At 34.4% G+C, this 17,589-nt stretch overlaps 1 protein-coding gene across 1 annotated transcript in view; it reads left to right on the top strand.

Moving 5' to 3' along the window:
• The window catches only part of LOC132545549 (ATP-dependent (S)-NAD(P)H-hydrate dehydratase-like), a 174,725-nt gene that overhangs the window by 20,129 nt on the left and 137,007 nt on the right, over window positions 1-17,589 (top strand). Inside the window, exons 8-9 of the mRNA XM_060209234.1 lie at window positions 522-645; window positions 9,627-9,747. Of these exons, the coding sequence (XP_060065217.1) occupies window positions 522-645; window positions 9,627-9,747 (245 nt within the window). The remainder of the gene's footprint in view (window positions 1-521; window positions 646-9,626; window positions 9,748-17,589) is intronic.

Raw genomic sequence — 17,589 nt, forward strand, 5'->3', positions numbered from 1 at the left:
TTTGCTGTGTCATGTGTATAGCCTGAAACAAGACGTCATCTTAACATAGAATTGAAACATGGCAGGCAAATAAAGTTTTAGCTAATTACAAAATTATACATACCAGGTAGTAAGAAGTCATATCAAAATGGTACTTTAAAACGAGGCGCCGAAAGGTCACATGATGAACTTGGCTATCTTCAATGAAAACAGTGATTGGTGGTAGACACAAAAGCGAATGACAACTAGCGTTAGTTTGAAGCTGATAATCTTTATCAGTTTCTCTCAGAGAGCATTATTATTTTGTGAAGAGTCTAATTTAAGTATTGCAATGCCTGCCCAAAATCAAATGCATGAGAAAAATGAAAAAAAAAAAAAAAAAAATCTAGCGATTTATTCCCTTTAAATGCAAGTGAATTTTTGCTGTTTGAGCTTTAGAAAAACACAATAATGGAGAACCTTGACCAGCAAATGGACAAATACTTCTCTATATAGCACTGGTATTGTAGTCTCTTAAATAAGACTTTGTTTTTTTAATTCAGATGGATGGCGAAAAACAGCAGGAAAACGATCCTATCCTCAATGCCAAGATGCTCAGTAAGAGGTTAGGTCATGTGACCATTGTAAAGAAGGGCGAGAATGACATTATCACAAATGGCAATCATGGTAAGTATTCTCTGTTCAAGGTCAAATTTACTTTAAACGTTTTAATATTTTAGAGCATTAATTTCATTGTTAAATGTGATAAAATTAGGTTACTGCTAAAATATAAACGTTTACATTAGTACAAAGGTTTTTTGTTTGATAAGAAATAAAATAAGAAATTTAGGGTTCAAGTTCAAATATGATAAACATATACCCTATTTTCTGGGCGATAAACCGCACACGAGTATAAGCCGCAGGGCTGGTTTTAAGCGTTTTTTTTCTGTTTGATCCACATATTAGCGGCATCAGGATGTAAACCGCACCCCTTTCTTACGATGTGGTAACAGTTATGTTAACAAATGATTGTTGATATAGCAGACAACGGAAAGCAATTTGTCAAGATCAAGTGAAACATTTAATATAAGTTTCTAAATGAAATATACACAGATAATCCTTTATTTTATTGATGTGTTTGAAAAACATAAAATAGCAATTATCAAACTTGTTTGGCTTGGGAGCCTTCAAAGATTGTCTACGCACAGATATAGGGCCTGACATTACATATGGTTTACTTAACAATATCTCCTTCGGTGTCTGTACTGTTAGATATTACTGAAGAACTTGCATGCTGACAAAATTCATATAGTCCCAAATGATTTCTGGTAAGTTACACAAAGCCATTTTTATCGTAAACAAGTATGGCACTCATTCTAGAATTTGACCTGATGACCTATTGATCCCAGGATGCAACAGGCTATTATAAACTTCTGCAGCAACCACGAAATTTCAGAAGATATTATTGTGGTGCATATTAAAAGGTATGATTAGTCAAATCCATAAGAAGGTTATTTTTGTTTCAATCTGTATACGATTGCAAATGACGGTCCTAGATGATCTGTTTCAGTCACAAACATGCGATGGACAGGTACTTGTAAAAAACTGACAATTTTTTTTGTCCAAATATATAAGCCGCACCGGTATATAAGCCGCACACCCGACAGCGAAGGAAAAACGCCATGGTTTTTAACCGGAAATATGATACTAGTTTTAAGGTCAAGGGTAAAGATACAGATTATTAAATAAAGAGATATAATGTATAGAAATAAGACAGTAATGTAATATTTTTTGTAGGAATTAGTCAGGAGATAAGATGTTTTAGGAGTAAATCAAGAAATTCCTTGTTTTAGGAACGTCAGTAGGTACAATGTTTATAGGAATAGGTCAGGAGATAAGATGTTTTAGGAGTAAATCAAGAAATTCCTTGTTTTAGGAACGTCAGTAGGTTCAATGTTTATAGGAATAGGTCAGGAGATAAAATGTGTTTAGGAGTAAGAAAATCCAATGTTTTAGAAATGAGTGAGGAGATACAATGTTGATAGGAATAAGTCAGGATATATAATGTTTATAGAAATAAGTCATGAGATATCATGTTGATTGGTATAAGTCACTTAACATATGTTAACCTTCAGTAGTAGGAAGGTTTCAAACTTCTCTCAGTACTATAAAAAAAATTTTTTTTCGAAACTGCAGTTCTCACCAAATTTTCCCCTCACAATTAATGTGTGTCAGTGTGTGTTTAAAATTTGTGCAGTTTTTCAACTCAATTTTAAAGCCTACCAGCATGTAATATATTAATTACTACACCGCAAGAAGGGATGCTGCAATATCCCAAACCTTGTGGTGATGGATATAGCCTTGATCAGAGAGACAGTTCCACTGTCTAGCCAAAGCTAGGGGTCATTTAGACCAAGGTGTCAAGGTCATTGATGTGATGTGTCTGCTCTAGTAGTTGTCATAAAAATTCATTGCATAATCCATATTGCCTTTTTTCTTACCTGATATTTGTGTTGTCTTCAAAATCTTACAGATATATAGTGATTCAAATGAAATTATTTCCATAACTTGTATAAGCAAAAAAATCAGATGTTAGTTGTCAATTCTGGAGGTTTCTTGAATTCATTTATAGGGTTCTCCCACTGTTCAATGTTGATGATATTAAATCCCCGGTCTCTGATTCAGGAAGAATAATGATGATAGGGGTTTCACCTACCAAAAGTCTGTGGTTTCGTGATGGGTGCATTTCATGGCTTTTGTCACGGAACTGTTGAATGCCTTTGACCTATAAAATATGCATTACCTTTGTGTTGGTTTTAACTCCGACTATTACCTATAAATTACCTGTTAGCTAGCTGTCATCAGGTGTGTCTAACCTGTTAGGTAAGAAAGGGGTACTCATCATAGGTTATATCAAATTCTTTGGGGTCACTTCCTACCAGAATATCACTCCATTCTGAGTCATTTAACCTCAGAAGTAATGTGTATCAAGTCTGTTATCTAATAAGGAATGGTATTTTAGTAATATTTTTATTGCTTTCTTTTTAGTGTCTTCCTGGTGGTTTTATTAAATGATTAAGTTCAGTATTTCTACATGTCTATTTCTCTAAATTAGTAAAAAATTAATACAAGCTAATAACACCCCATAGATGGCATCTCATGAACCCTTCCAACAGATTTAGGTCATATTATAACCACAGTTGTTTATTGATTAAGTTAAAAGAAGTCTAAGATCACTTTTGAACAATTTTGAAATAAAAAAAACTTGCAAACAGATATCTCATGAAACCCTCAACTGATTAACATCACATTGAAAACAATGAATCAGCGATCAAGGTTAAAAAGTCAAGGGTTACACTTTAACACTTTTTTAAACAAAATGCTGAAAATACATGCTATTTCAAGAAACTTTGAAAAGGTTTTATTGCTATTTAACCACATGTTAAATTTCATACAAGTATTAGCCTTCATCACTTCCTGACAATGGAATGGGTATTCTGTATCTTCGTGACTAATCTCACTCATTTTGTTATTGTTAGTTTTTATTGCTATTGATGATATGCAAACTATCATATTTATTATATTTTTAGCTGTGAAATATAGGGATATCTCAAACTGTGAGGATTGACCAATCAGAGAGCCCGATACAAATCTACTCCAATTCCGTGTCATTGATAGTGACAGCGACTAGGATGGCACCATACGTTTTCATGCTTTCATGCTTTCATGCGCGGAAGAATTTATCAAACATTGTTTTTATTTTTTCAGTTAACGTTTAAACCATTTTATTGTGTATAAGTGACATCAATAAATTACAAAATCCATGTCCAAACACAAATAAACATTCATTATGATTTATTTATGAGTATATTTTTACTGATTTTTCATAAAATGGACTATTTTTTGCCGCGCACAACATCATTGTATGATGAGTGAGTAGTGTCTGGAAAAAGCATGGTCAACTTACCCATTTTATAGTTATCGTATATTTGCCATTGTTTTGGTTTATTTTTGCGATGAAAATGTAGTAAACAGAATATTTAATAGTGCACGAGTGCGAAGCATGAGTGAAAGATAACAAAATTTTAGCCACACGAGTATATATATATTTGTTATTACTGAAGACACTATTAAATATCCTATATATATATAGAATGTAGAACTATAAACTCAAATTCATGCATTGAACAGGCACTTAAAACTATCTTGATATTTTCTACTGTTTTACTTATATGTGTTTATACAACTTACAGATGAATTTGGGATGCCTGTCTGATCTCGGCTAATATGCACATTATTTTTAGTACTGATCAGTTTACTGACCTTGAGCATGATGTTAATTTTGACTGACCTTGGTCTTTGTCATATGCAACTGACCTTGAATTCTAGGTTTGATTGTTAGTATATCTAACAAATCACTGACTTGTTCCATACATGGCTACGGACCAATTCATCAAGCCAACTAATCTAAGCCATTGAGAGAGATATAAATTGTTTGTAATAAAGGGGAGATAAGCAGTGTTTATATCAACATAAACATGTCATTAGTAACAAGGGACTGTGATTGGGTGTGGTGGTGACAGAACACAGGTGGGGAGGGAGCCACATGGCTGTGATACCTCTCTGATAACCCTACCTCACACACAGGTCAAGTCTAGGCCTGGACATAGAGGTCAGGGGAAAGGTCATTTCCGACCAATGTAGGAACCATAAACATGTCATGTCTTCTGATACCACCTGATTATCACAATGGTACAATGACTCCTTAATTGGTGGCACCATTTTTAATTGCATTTCCTTTCACCCTGGATCCTGTATTCTGTCAGAGAGGTGTAAATACAACACCTTAGGGGATACCAGCAAGATCGCTAACTTGATTTATATTGTAAACATTGATGTCCTGAAAAAAATATAAATTTGACTTAATATCGGATGAGAAGAGAGTAAAACTTGATGGGTGTCAGATACACTCGCTCTTCATATAAAGTCATATAAAGTGTTAAACTGGTGCAATGTTAGATAAATGGTTCAGTGTCTGATGAATTGTAAAACTGAAGCAGTGTCTGATTAAGTGTAAAACTGGTTCAATGTCAGATGAAGTGTTAAACTGGTGCAATATTAGATAAATTGTTCAGTGTCTGATAAATTGTAAAACTGAAGCAGTGTCTGATTAAGTGTAAAACTGGTTCAATGTTAGATAAATGGTTCAGTGTCTGATGAATTGTAAAACTGAAGCAGTGTCTGATTAAGTGTAAAACTGGTTCAATGTCAGATGAAGTGTTAAACTGGTGCAATATTAGATAAATTGTTCAGTGTCTGATAAATTGTAAAACTGAAGCAGTGTCTGATTAAGTGTAAAACTGGTTCAATGTTAGATAAATGGTTCAGCATCTGATAAAGTGTGAAACTGGTGCAGTGCCCGATAAAGTGTAAAACTGGTGCAATGTTAGATAAATGGTTCAGCATCTGATAAAGTGTGAAACTGGTGCAGTGGCTAGATAAAGTGGTAAAGAGTAAAGTATAGTGTTTGGCCTCTAAAAATTGGGATATAGTCATGTCTAAAATATCTGCTGCATAAGGACATAATCCTATATAACTTATTCACATGTACATGTGTAATCTAAATGTTATCAAAACCCTTCAGCTTTCAGTAAATTGATGTCCTTTTATGTCTCTCAAATAGCAACCTATGTTCTGTGTTATTTAATTCCATGTACAGTCAAACTTCATTACCTGCCTAAATCTTCTCACAGAATTATCCTATTTATGACTTATTGAAATACTCTGATAAATTTCTTCATAGTCCCCTTGCCTTTGAAGATAATGAAATTTGACCTGCCATGTCTAAATGATCTCATTAACATTTTTAATTTGTTTGTAATATTACCATTGAACACTGTGGAGGTAGGTTAGACAGGATTGATGTTTGTTATGTCAGACTGAGGATAAGGTTGGATATTGTTGTCTAGTTTATTGGTGTTGTTTTTATATCACAACAATTATACCTTTTATATATGGGCAAATCCACTGATAAATATAGAATAATTTCACTCCCTAATGTACATATGTGCTTACCATATCCTAAAATTAGGATGTTACTTAGGGTAGGTTTACACATAGATGCTGATAAACTACCTGTAATTGTGTGATTAAAAGATCATAGTGAGTATTTATTGAGATCACATCCGACTTTGTCTGTAGTGGTCGAGACAAACACGGAGTTCCTAACACTCAATACTGACGTGGTTTATTGGAGATTTATATCCAGGAGTATAAGCCATCTCTCTTATTTCTATACTTAATCTCACCATCAGAATGGTTTCAACACAGTCGGTGTAATTTGTTCTTGTCATTTGAAATATTTTCAAGATGGAACAAACCATTTGTTCCACTTTATAAGATCATCCTAAAATGTAACGGCAGTGCCTGTTGTTCCACGTTTCCGTCAGTATGGTGTGGCATGCATGTTGTTACCATCAAGGAAGGATCTATTAGCCTCAAACACTCAGAAGCCAGTTGGTATGCCTCATTGCCTCTTGCGTCAAGAATTCTACAAAGAAATATTTCTTAAAAACTTTTTAACGGTGTGGGGTTTCTGTTTTTCCACTCAGAGCATGTGCCCATGTATTAACACGCCAATCTAATGTGTATGACAAGTATCTCTCCGAAAGAGAATTGCTACCTTTCAGTAGAATCAAGTCTAGATCACAAGTTATACAAATGTCAGCCTTGGACAGAGAAAGATTACCATCGTAGACAGCCTCCTTCTGGGGGAGGAATCGCCTGTCGGTGCACATTGCTGCACTAATTGCACGCGGTTTTGGATTCCCTCACAGCTGGTACTCGTGACCTGTATGAACTGTTTAGTCATGTCACTAGACAACAAAATCAACTCTTTAGTCTTTGTATAAATAACTTAGAAAACTGCGCCAAGTAGACAATTATATTTAAATGCTCTATAATTCAGTGATAAATAAGTTTTGTTACTACCCAGTGATATATGCAACCACCTGTTATATGAACAGTTTGTACAATGTGATTGACCTACAGTAAAAATATAATTGAAGCAGTCTGATGATCACATGTTTGGCTTTCATTTCAGCATTTGAAAAACAACCATTTTGGCTATGCATGCCCATAGTATCAAATGTGTAGTATGTATAGTTACTCTGACTTCAGTCATTCGTAACAAGTTATTGACACGTTAGACAAACCACTTAGGCTGTGTTTGTGAAAATGAGTGTTTTTAGAAAAGGATTGTTAGGACTGACAATGGTTATGGTATTGATGCTATTGTCTTCCTAATGATCGATCAAAAAAACTTCATTCCTGGCTGTACCAGCCCGCACCATCTGAGGTACTAGTGACAAATGTCCACGCTTACCCATTCTAACTCCGTCGGCATTTGTCTTGCACATTTTAATTCCCTACTTTATTCCGGTGTCATTTATCTAATCTCTAGCTCCAAAATTACTGTTTACATGCAGAGCAATACAAAGATGGAAACAAATTATTAAAACTTCTGTAAAAGATTTTTACATTGTCATGTTCAACATGAAGAGAGACGAGAAAGACATTTTTCATAACTTAAACTGAAATTTAACAAACATGATATCAAAATCAGCTTTAAAGTAAGGTGATTATTATCAGTTAGGAGTAATCAGTTATGTCTGTTTCCAGAATGTCTAATGATGCTAGAGAAATGGTTTGTTACTTTCCAGAAAGTTGTAATTTGGTTAACACAATATAAATAGATTAGCAAAGAGTCAATTTAATGCAGTATCAGCTACACTGTAAAAGGAAATAAAATTGAGGTTTTGTCAGAGTAGTATTTTGTCAAAACATGATGCCAAGGTGATATCAGTGAACAGTGATATCAAGGTGTGGTAAACAATGACAGCAAAGTGTCAGAATAGTAATACCATAGGTGAGAATTGTTGAACTAAGGTATCAAGGTGTAAGAATATAGATACCAAAGTGACAGAATAGTGGTACCAAGGGATCAGAATAGTGGTACCAAGGGGTCAGAATAGTGGTACCAAAGTGACAGAATAGTGGTACCAAGGTGTCAGAATAGTGGTACTAAGGTGTCAGAATAGTGGTACCAAGGTGTCAGAATAGTGGTACCAAGGTGACAGAATAGTAGTACTAAACTGACAGAATAGTGGTACCAAGGGGTCAAAATAGTGGTACCAAAGTGACAGAATAGTGGTACCAAAGTGTCTGAAGAGTGGTACTAAGGTGTCAGAATAGTGGTACTAAGGTGTCAGAATAGTGGTACTAAGGTGACAGAATAGTGGTACTAAGGTGTCAGAATAGTGGCACTAAGGTGTCAGAATAGTGGTACCAAGGTGTCAGAATAGTGGTACCAAGGTGACAGAATAGTGGTACTAAGGTGTCAGAATAGTGGTACCAAGGGGTCAAAATAGTGGTACCAAAGTGACAGAATAGTGGTACTAAGGTGACAAAATAGTGGTACCAAGGTGTCAGAATAATGGTACCAAGATGACAGAATAGTGGTACCAAGGTGACAGAATAGTGGTACCAAGGTGTCAGAATAGAGGTACCAATATGCTAGAATAGTGGTACCAAGGTGACAGAATAGTGGTACCAAGGTGACAGAATAATGGTACGAAGATGTCAGAATAGTGGTACCAAGATGTCAGAATAGTGGTACCAAGATGTCAGAATAGTGGTACCAAGATGTCAGAATAGTGGTACGAAGGTGACAGAATAGTGGTACTAAGGTGTCAGAATAGTGGCACTAAGGTGTCAGAATAGTGGTACTATACCAAGGAAAGGTGTTACCAAGGTGTTTGCAGCTTGATATGAACTTATGAAAATTACAGATTCTTTGAATTGAGTCTTTGAGAACAAAAGTAAACACCAAAACCTCTACAGAAATCAAACAAAAGGACTTTAACAGTGTACCAGCTTTATTTTCAAAAAACCACCAATGTATTTCCACAGTTACTCAGTATTTTTTGTTGTGCCATTATATATAGATTTATATATAAATTAAAAAAAAGTAATGCACTTTTGAAAATATTCTGACATCCAGATCTGTCACATGTAGGGTATATGCTGGTTCTACCAGCATGGTTGTGCAATATTTATTGACAGTTCAGTGCAGTATCTGAAAATTTTTGAGTACGTTAGACAGTAGCAGATTACAGGGTCACGCATGTTTAAATGATCTTGTTTGAGTAGAAACTATGTCATATGTTCCGAAGTAAAGTTGTCTTATGGCTTTCCCTGGTATAAGTGATATCACTGAATATCACCAGTCAGGGGAAATAATTCCTGCTATTTTAGTTCTCCTGAATATGTCAAAAATGACTATACATCAATTGTTCTAATGCCTCCGCCAGGGATCAAACCTGAAACCTTTGGCTTGTTGAAGTTTTACACTAAACTAATGGAGTGAAAAAAATGTTTTCCCTAGCGGAGTGGCACATCACTGTTGGTGATTTACCAAGGTTACGTTAATGTCACATTTTTAATTTAAAAAGATTAAATAGTGTTATTCCTTCACTTTAATATATAAATATCTATTTTTATATCCTTTTCTGACATTTACAGTGAAGTTTACAGTTGAGATGTATTATTAGGTGATGAGCAGTTTAAATAAGGATGATATGGTAACTCAACAATTTTCCTTTTACCAGTGTTGGTGTGTGGTGCAGAGGGTAGTCCAAGGAGGTGTGGAGGTCAGGGTGACCTTCTCTCTGGTACAATGGGGACCTTGACCCACTGGAGCCACATGATCAGTCAGGAAGGCACCACCAAGTATGTACCCTCTTTTTCATGTCTTTTTTAGTTGTTGCTTAAGTAAGGGTCATGTTTGAAATGTCCAGACAGACAGAAACAAAACAAAAAACACAAAAATAGGAAGGAAAGGGATGTCAGTGTAACATACATGGTGTTGACCATACATATGTAATATATAGCAGAGCTGTGAATAACTGAAGGTTTAAACAATGTTTCAATTGTGATGTCGTAACTTCTCGGTGTCATTTAATGTGTTATGACATCACCAAAGGAAGAGTACAGGAATGAAAATAAACCATTTTAGATTTAAGAAAGGTCTAATAACATGCTGCTTTCTGTTGAAAGCCTCTTAATTTCATATGAGATTTGAACAATCTCATACAATGGAAAATCATGTTTAGTTACTTCATTTTCATAGTCTTCTAAATGAAACGTCCCAAAGAGACACTTTGATTCTGCAGAAGGTCCCATACTGGTGGCCTCATATAATGGCATACAGTATAATACAGCAGCTATGATGTCAGTGCAGGTCGTGACATAACCAGAAATACCAGCCCTTGTTGATGAGACAATGCCCAGCCATTGGAAGAATAACTGATACAATAAACCTGTCAGTAATTGACCAGGTTATAAACTGCATTGGTATGTAAGTCACAGAGCCAATTTTAATGATTTTTGTTTGATTTGAACCACATATCAGACTCATCCGAATATAAGCTGCACCCTTTCTTACAATGTGGTAACCATTATGTTGACCTAAGTTTGTTGATATAACAGACAGCGGAAGGCAATTTATCAAGATCGTCAGTGAAACATTTAATATAAGTTTGCAAATGAAATATACACAGATATAATCCTTTGTTTTATGGATATGTTTCAAAAATGTAAAATAGCAATTATCAAACTCGTTTAGCTTGGGAGCCTTCAAAGATTGTCTACACACATGTATTAGGGCCTGACATTACTTACTTTTGACTTAACAATATCTCCATCGGTGTCTGTACTGTTAAATATTAACAAAAGCCCTTGCTTGCTGACCAAATTCTTACAGTGCCATATTATTTCTTGTTAGCTCACCTGGACCAAAGGGCCAAGTGAGCTTATGCCACAGCACGGCGTCCGTCGTCCGTCTGTCTGGTGTCCGTCAACTTTTCATTTAAACAACTTCTTCTGAAATACCGAAAGGCGTAGAGTTATCATATTTGGCTGGAAGGTTCCTTTGATGAAGCCAAACAAAGTTTGCAAAAAGAAATGACCTTGACCAATCTTTAAGGTCACAGGAGTCAAATGTGTTAAAACGTTTAATCAATTTCTTCTGAAATATCGAAAAAGCCTAGAATCATTATATTTGGCCAGTATGTTCCTTTTATGAAGTTCAAGAAAGTAAAAGAAATGACCTTGACTCATAGTCAAGGTCACAGGGGTCAAATGTGTTAAACGTGGAACATATGTACAGATATAGTAATGTTGGTCATAAAAATCCAGGTGAGCGATACAGGCCCTCTGGGCCTCTTGTCAGTTACATAAAGCCATTCTTATCATAAATGACCATGTCGGTTGTTCTAGAATTTGACCTGATGACCTATCGCAGGCTGTCCAGTGTCCCTAAAATTTTTTTCAGTTTTGCTAAAATTCCTATAAAAAAATGAAAAATTCAAAGGTAATTCCTAAAAAAGTCCTAATTTTTCACTTCAGTTCCTACTTTTTTTATATTTCTTACAATTTATTGAAAATGTTTTCATTAAATTCATACTTAAAATGTATTTTAACGTAGTCTGTAGTTCTAATTCAGGGTAGACAATGAAAAGCAGTTGACCAGTGGATCTATGTACCCAGACTGTTATTGGTTGTGACTGAGTGACAGAGGTGTGATTCTTAAGGTCACAGCCAACAGCAGCTGGGACACTGAAACCCTGGAAGACACCTTTCCTGCAATTAAGACATTGTATGTTAGTTTCTATTTTGTCAAATTTGCAAAGGTAAGTCAGTTTAATGCTTTTATACTCCCTATTCTAGTTACAAAATTCCTTTTTGTCAAGAAGTGCTGGACAGCCTGCCTATCGATCCCAGGATGCAACAGGCTATTATAAACTTCTGTTATGGCTTCCAAAGCAACCAATAAAGTTCAGAAGATATTGTTGTGATTCATATTAAAAGGTATGATTAATTAAATTCATGAGAATGTTATTTTCATTTCATTCTTAAAATCATCCTATGTACGGTTGCCATTGATGGTACCAACATCTTGTACTGGTGTAACCTTGATTTAATTCACTGCTTTGTATTCTTTCTGGAAGCGTGACATGTTTCAGCAACAAAAAATATCAGGATGCGATGTCACAAAGGTTAATAGTGCATTTGAAATGCCTCAACAAAATGGCTGTTCTGAAATATATGAAGGTCCAGAGCTGATGTCCAGATGATACTTTTTTATCTTTTTTTTTTATTCTGTGAATTTTTTTGTCCACATATAAGCCTGTAAAAATACAGTAACTAAGATACAGATGTTCTTTCACTAGGTTTCTACCTTTTTCCCCAAAATAGAAAACATTAGGAAAATGCTCCTGTTTCTGTAGGGAAGTGTGGCTTGTCCTTACTGTATAATCTTTGTTTGAATCGGTTTAAGTTGTATATGCAGTAATGGTTGAAGCTGTGGGTAAACACCACTGTTAGATATGTACTGTTGACATCTGTCACATAGTGTATTCTAGTAAAATTAAAATGTATTAAAGTGAGGAATCGTCCCTTTAACTCTGAGTGGATTGATTATGGCTATAGAAGCTACAGCAGGGATATTGTCTTTGGCATTAGTCTAGAATGTAGGGAGACCAGTAGACAACACAGCAAGCAACACAAACGTTGAGATAATCACAAATCAACAAATTATACACACAGTCAAGTGTGTCAGTATGCTTTGGCCAATGTAAAACTCAACAATCTTTCTAAAGTAACCACATGTATGTGGGCCATTTACATTCAGCAAATTAGCATCTTCCATTTGAACATAAAGATAGGAAACATGCGTTTTGTTGTGAAATGTACGTGGACACATGGTTAGCATGTGTTTTCTGTAGGATAATATTCTGTGTCAAGTTGTCCTCTATACTTCTCATGGTAACTTGATGGTATATAAGTAGTCTTGGGTTATGATAAGACAATACAATGAATGTTTGTTACTGAACACTTTTTAAAAACATAATGATTATTTTTCGGTGATACTTTACTTCAAAAACCCATTTAATAAGTATTGGGGTCAGGACATTTACAGATATGCATTATATCATAGTTGAACAAATTGAGGCTTTACTGAAGTGGTGAACTTTAAAAATCTTGTTCTAAGGGCAACACAGCAATGAATTGTTATTTTTCTTCATATCTGTCCCGCTGTACAATAAATAAAAGGAACTCTACTGCCTGTCATAGTTGTAAACCAAATCCACTATACCATACATATGGTAGAATCATTGATGGCAAAAATATAGAGAATGTAAAACTACATCTTTCTAAGCTTCCATAGAAATCCAGTTTTAGAGTAACAGGACAATCATGTGGCTTGGCCTAACTACAGATGCTTATACACAGTACTTGTACAGTAGATCACAGGAAACATGTTTGAGTTTGGCCTTAGATTGATGCTTTAAGTAACAAGTCCTACATCTACTGTAAAACAATTTATGCATGCAAACTTTTCAATGTTTCAACTCTGAAATGGTTTGACCTTCAAGAAAATAGTTTAACACATTTTAAATTACAAAAAGTAATTTAGTTTAATTTTCTGTTTTGTTTCATGTTTTCCCATATGTACAATTGATTATATTTATGAGAATTCTACATGTTAACATATTCTTCTATACACAGACTATAATGATAACCTAGGTTTTGACAAGACGGAGAAGTTTCTTGTTGCTGTAGAAATGATAACAATACTATAGGGTGTAGACTGAAGTTTTGTGAAGTGTGAATTATGTATCTTCCTGTTATAAGACTACGTGCTGAAACCATTGATGTAACAGTGCTGAACAATGGTAGTAATTTGGATCAATTGTCTGCTCCGTAGATTTGTTGTCAGTACACCTCAGTAGTAAGGCAATGTTCTAGAAGAAGAAGAAGAAAAAGAAGGATATATATAAATTTGCATGCTTTTTAAATTTCCCAGGATGAAAAAAATTAGTATCTGAAAGGATATTCCTTTTGTTTTATGTTAATTGTCAAAGATTTCTTAATTTGACCTATGATTAATTTTTTGTATTGATCTTTTTTGCCCCATTGAGATTAAAATGATATGAAGTTGTAAAACCTGGCATCTGTGCTGTTTTAGTTCTTATTAATGGGAGCATTGACACCACATCCTTATACTTTTTCACATTCTCGTGTGACCAAGTCCTGAGATCCATTGAGAACATATGTTTGGATGATGCACATAACACTAGTTGTCTCCCCTGAGTAATTGTAGTAATGGTGTTTGTCCTGACAAAGTCATTCTCCATTGGTATTCCACTTTGAACCTGTGCCCACCGCTCACTTTGACCATCATCAGGGCTACTGATCCTGGAGATATCACAGTTCCATGTGATTGCGTTATACTGTCATTGCTTTATACTGTTATTGCTTTAGACTTTTCTCTTTCTGTTATTAAAATCAGAACCATATCTAATTTGACTTTGTATTTTTGTTCTATTGATAAATAGTCTGATAACATTTAATATTGCCTATTTTATGCCTGGGAAACTACGAGTGTAGAAATTATGTAAGGGGTGTGATAGATTAAGTTAAAAGTGCCAATAATATGTGTACAACACATTAGATAGTATACAATACTATACATTTATTTATTATAACAAATCTATCTATGTGATTTCTCCTGATTTAATCACAGACCCATGATATATCGTATGGGTATAAATGGAAACGACTTGACATTAATTCGATCTCCCTACTTATGGATTTGAGGTTATTAATTCCAGCAGTATGAGAAGTATGTGGGTTTTTTGTTTAGAGAGTAGTAGATCAATGATAATTACATGAACAATATCAATGGATATTGATTGATATAAAAGCAAATTAATTATACAAATTCTGTTTAAAGAATATCTATAATAAGTTCCCCACAAAATTCTGTCTTGACAATCATTGATTTCCTTAATATTAAGAGAGATGTTCTTAACTCAAATCACATGTATGCGATGTACAATTTTTTTTTAAAGAGAAAAATCTTTTCTCTCCTCTTTTATTCAGTGTGTCAGTTTTTGAAGTAAGTTGAAAGTAGATTAATTATGAATATGTTGTGATACAGGAAAATTTATCAATCTAACAGTATCTAGTCCTGTAGTAGATAATTCAGACCCAAGGGACACTTATCACAACTTTCTTGTAGCATCTTGTCCATAACACTTAAGATTTTTTCCTGCTGGACAATTAAAAAAAAGCAATCTGGCGTTTTCTGACGGTATCTCTAGATTATTGGCATTGGCATAGATATTTTCGTGATGGAAACATCGCCGCGTGATGTAGATGTGGACAGATAGAGTGAGATTGAGGCTGGGTATATGGCCATTTAGAGGGTAGGTAGCGATACATCCATATATGGAGCTGACATCGCCTGCTGCGAGAGTGCTCTGGCTTAGGTAATTAACAGCATACTTTGATCAGACTGGAGCTGACTTGTGTGTTTAAATAATGTATTGGGTTAGATGAACATTCTGCGTTACCTCACACAAGAGATCTCCAAGGTTAAAAGCAATCTTTCGCTCTAAACTTTTTTTACATAACATTTTTTTAGAATTCTTGTGAAGAAATGTTTTCTTTAGTCTTTTCATCAGCTTTGTGAAGAGATGTTATTTTAGTCTTTTCATCAGCTTATTGTAAGCTTTTCAATGTGACTCCATGTTGTTTCTTTTTTCATTGGTGAACTAAATTTGAGTTGGAGACACATCCCAAAAAATTGATGGTGATTGGTTACTACATGATTAAATGTTAAGTAATTAATGTAAGGAACCCTTTTTAGGAAAATCTTACTGCTGTGTCAAAAACTTGCTTTAGTAGCTGCTGGTCAATACTATATGAAACAAATATATAGGACATATACAGATCATGCCCAAGTGAATTTATCAAAATAAATATAGTGTGGTGTGTCACTCTCTCATATTTCTGTTATAGACCACTTTCTGTTTTACCTTATTCCTTGGCATTGATGGAGCATGTTGTTTAGGATGGTATTTTAATCCTGTTGTCTTGGTCCTCCACTGAATCTTATTCGGAAACAAACATCATTAAGTGACCAAACTGTAAGATGTAAGTGATGACTGGAGCAGCTAGATACAGTTCAACTGGTGCCTAATTGTTAGTACCAGAGAGGTTTATCTCAAACGGGACCAAAACTTTTAAAACCAAATTTTTTTTGTATTTGTTTAATACTTAATATGAAATTAATATCAAATGCTGGGTTTTTTTAATAGATAGATGTGTAAATTTATCATTTTGTAATTTGGCTTTGTGATGGATAGCTTTTGCTTTGATGTATTATACTGACATGTCTAAATTAATTTGATTAATTCTTATTGTTATATTTATTAAAAGACTATCAAATTACACAATGAGAATAGTTCTATAGGAACTGATTATGAGATGTCCCCCCAGAGTATGTATTGAAACACTTTATTTCATCAAACTCCCAAACTAGAAACCATTACCAATCGTGTCTCATTTGTGTCTTACCCTTGGGATTGAAGACAAGGAAATAGCTCTCAATTTGGAGACTTAGAAGGTCAAGGTAAATAAAGAAGTTAAGTTTAAGATAATTAATGCTATATATAATAATTGAAATTGTTCATTTTTTTTCCTCTAGCAAGTGGTGTTACTAAGTGTGACCTTGCAATTTTTTTTTACTGAAATGCGTTACAATGAATATTTTCTGACAAGGCTGTAATAGGCTATTAGGTACACTTCAGTTTCATTTGTATTTTCTAATATCCCAATAGAAAAGTCATCTATTGCTGTAGAACAAATGGGCTGTAAATCTCTGTTACTTTAAGGTTTCCCAAGGTATATAGGTATTTTAGTGACATAAATTGATCTTTACAATCAACAAGAGACTAGAACAGTGAAATACGACATTGTGATAGTCAAAGAAAAAATTACGTAAAAAAATTTTGTCTTGCAAAAATGCATTTGAGTTTTAAACTTTTAGCATTAAGTATATTATTGGTGACTCTCAACAGATGAATTGTGTCTTTTTGTACAGTCCTTAACATGGTTACAGACGACTCTCTCCAAGTGAATGTCTTAAAGTATAATCATCATTCTAAATTTTCATCACCTAATCCCCAATATCCTCAAGAATTCTGATGCCAGCTTTCTGGTGGAGGCAGATGCTCGACATCGACATGGGAGAAATTGTTTTATAACGACATGCTAAAATGTATTATTGGAATTTTAAGTGTAGAGTACGATGATGATAATGTTTGAGACATATTTTGATTTACTTTTCTCCACTTCAAGTGAGTTTGTTGATAATTTCAGAATATTGAGAAAGACAATAACGGCTGCAGTAGGTGATATTCTCAATTAAGGGATCAACTTCAGTTTATGATATCACAGCAAATTGAAATTAAATCTCATGGTATTGTCTCCTACATTTATTGGTTAATTCTATAGAGAATGGAACATAAATCCCAAAATCCATTGTACTGACAACTTTTGATGGGTCTCTTGTCAAGATCTCTTGATGATTCCTCTACGCATCGTCTGTCAATAGACTTCTTTAGCAAATAGTTACCTTGCGAAAGGTAAGACAATTTTTGGGTATGTTCACAAGGAATGAAGATAAACAACAATTTAGACAGATAATCCATATAGAGAAAC

The sequence above is a fragment of the Ylistrum balloti genome, unplaced genomic scaffold (assembly GCF_031769215.1).
Source record: "Ylistrum balloti isolate Yb309-2 unplaced genomic scaffold, AGI_CSIRO_Ybal_v1 Utg369850, whole genome shotgun sequence".
Classification (NCBI taxonomy): Eukaryota; Metazoa; Mollusca; class Bivalvia; order Pectinida; family Pectinidae; genus Ylistrum; species Ylistrum balloti.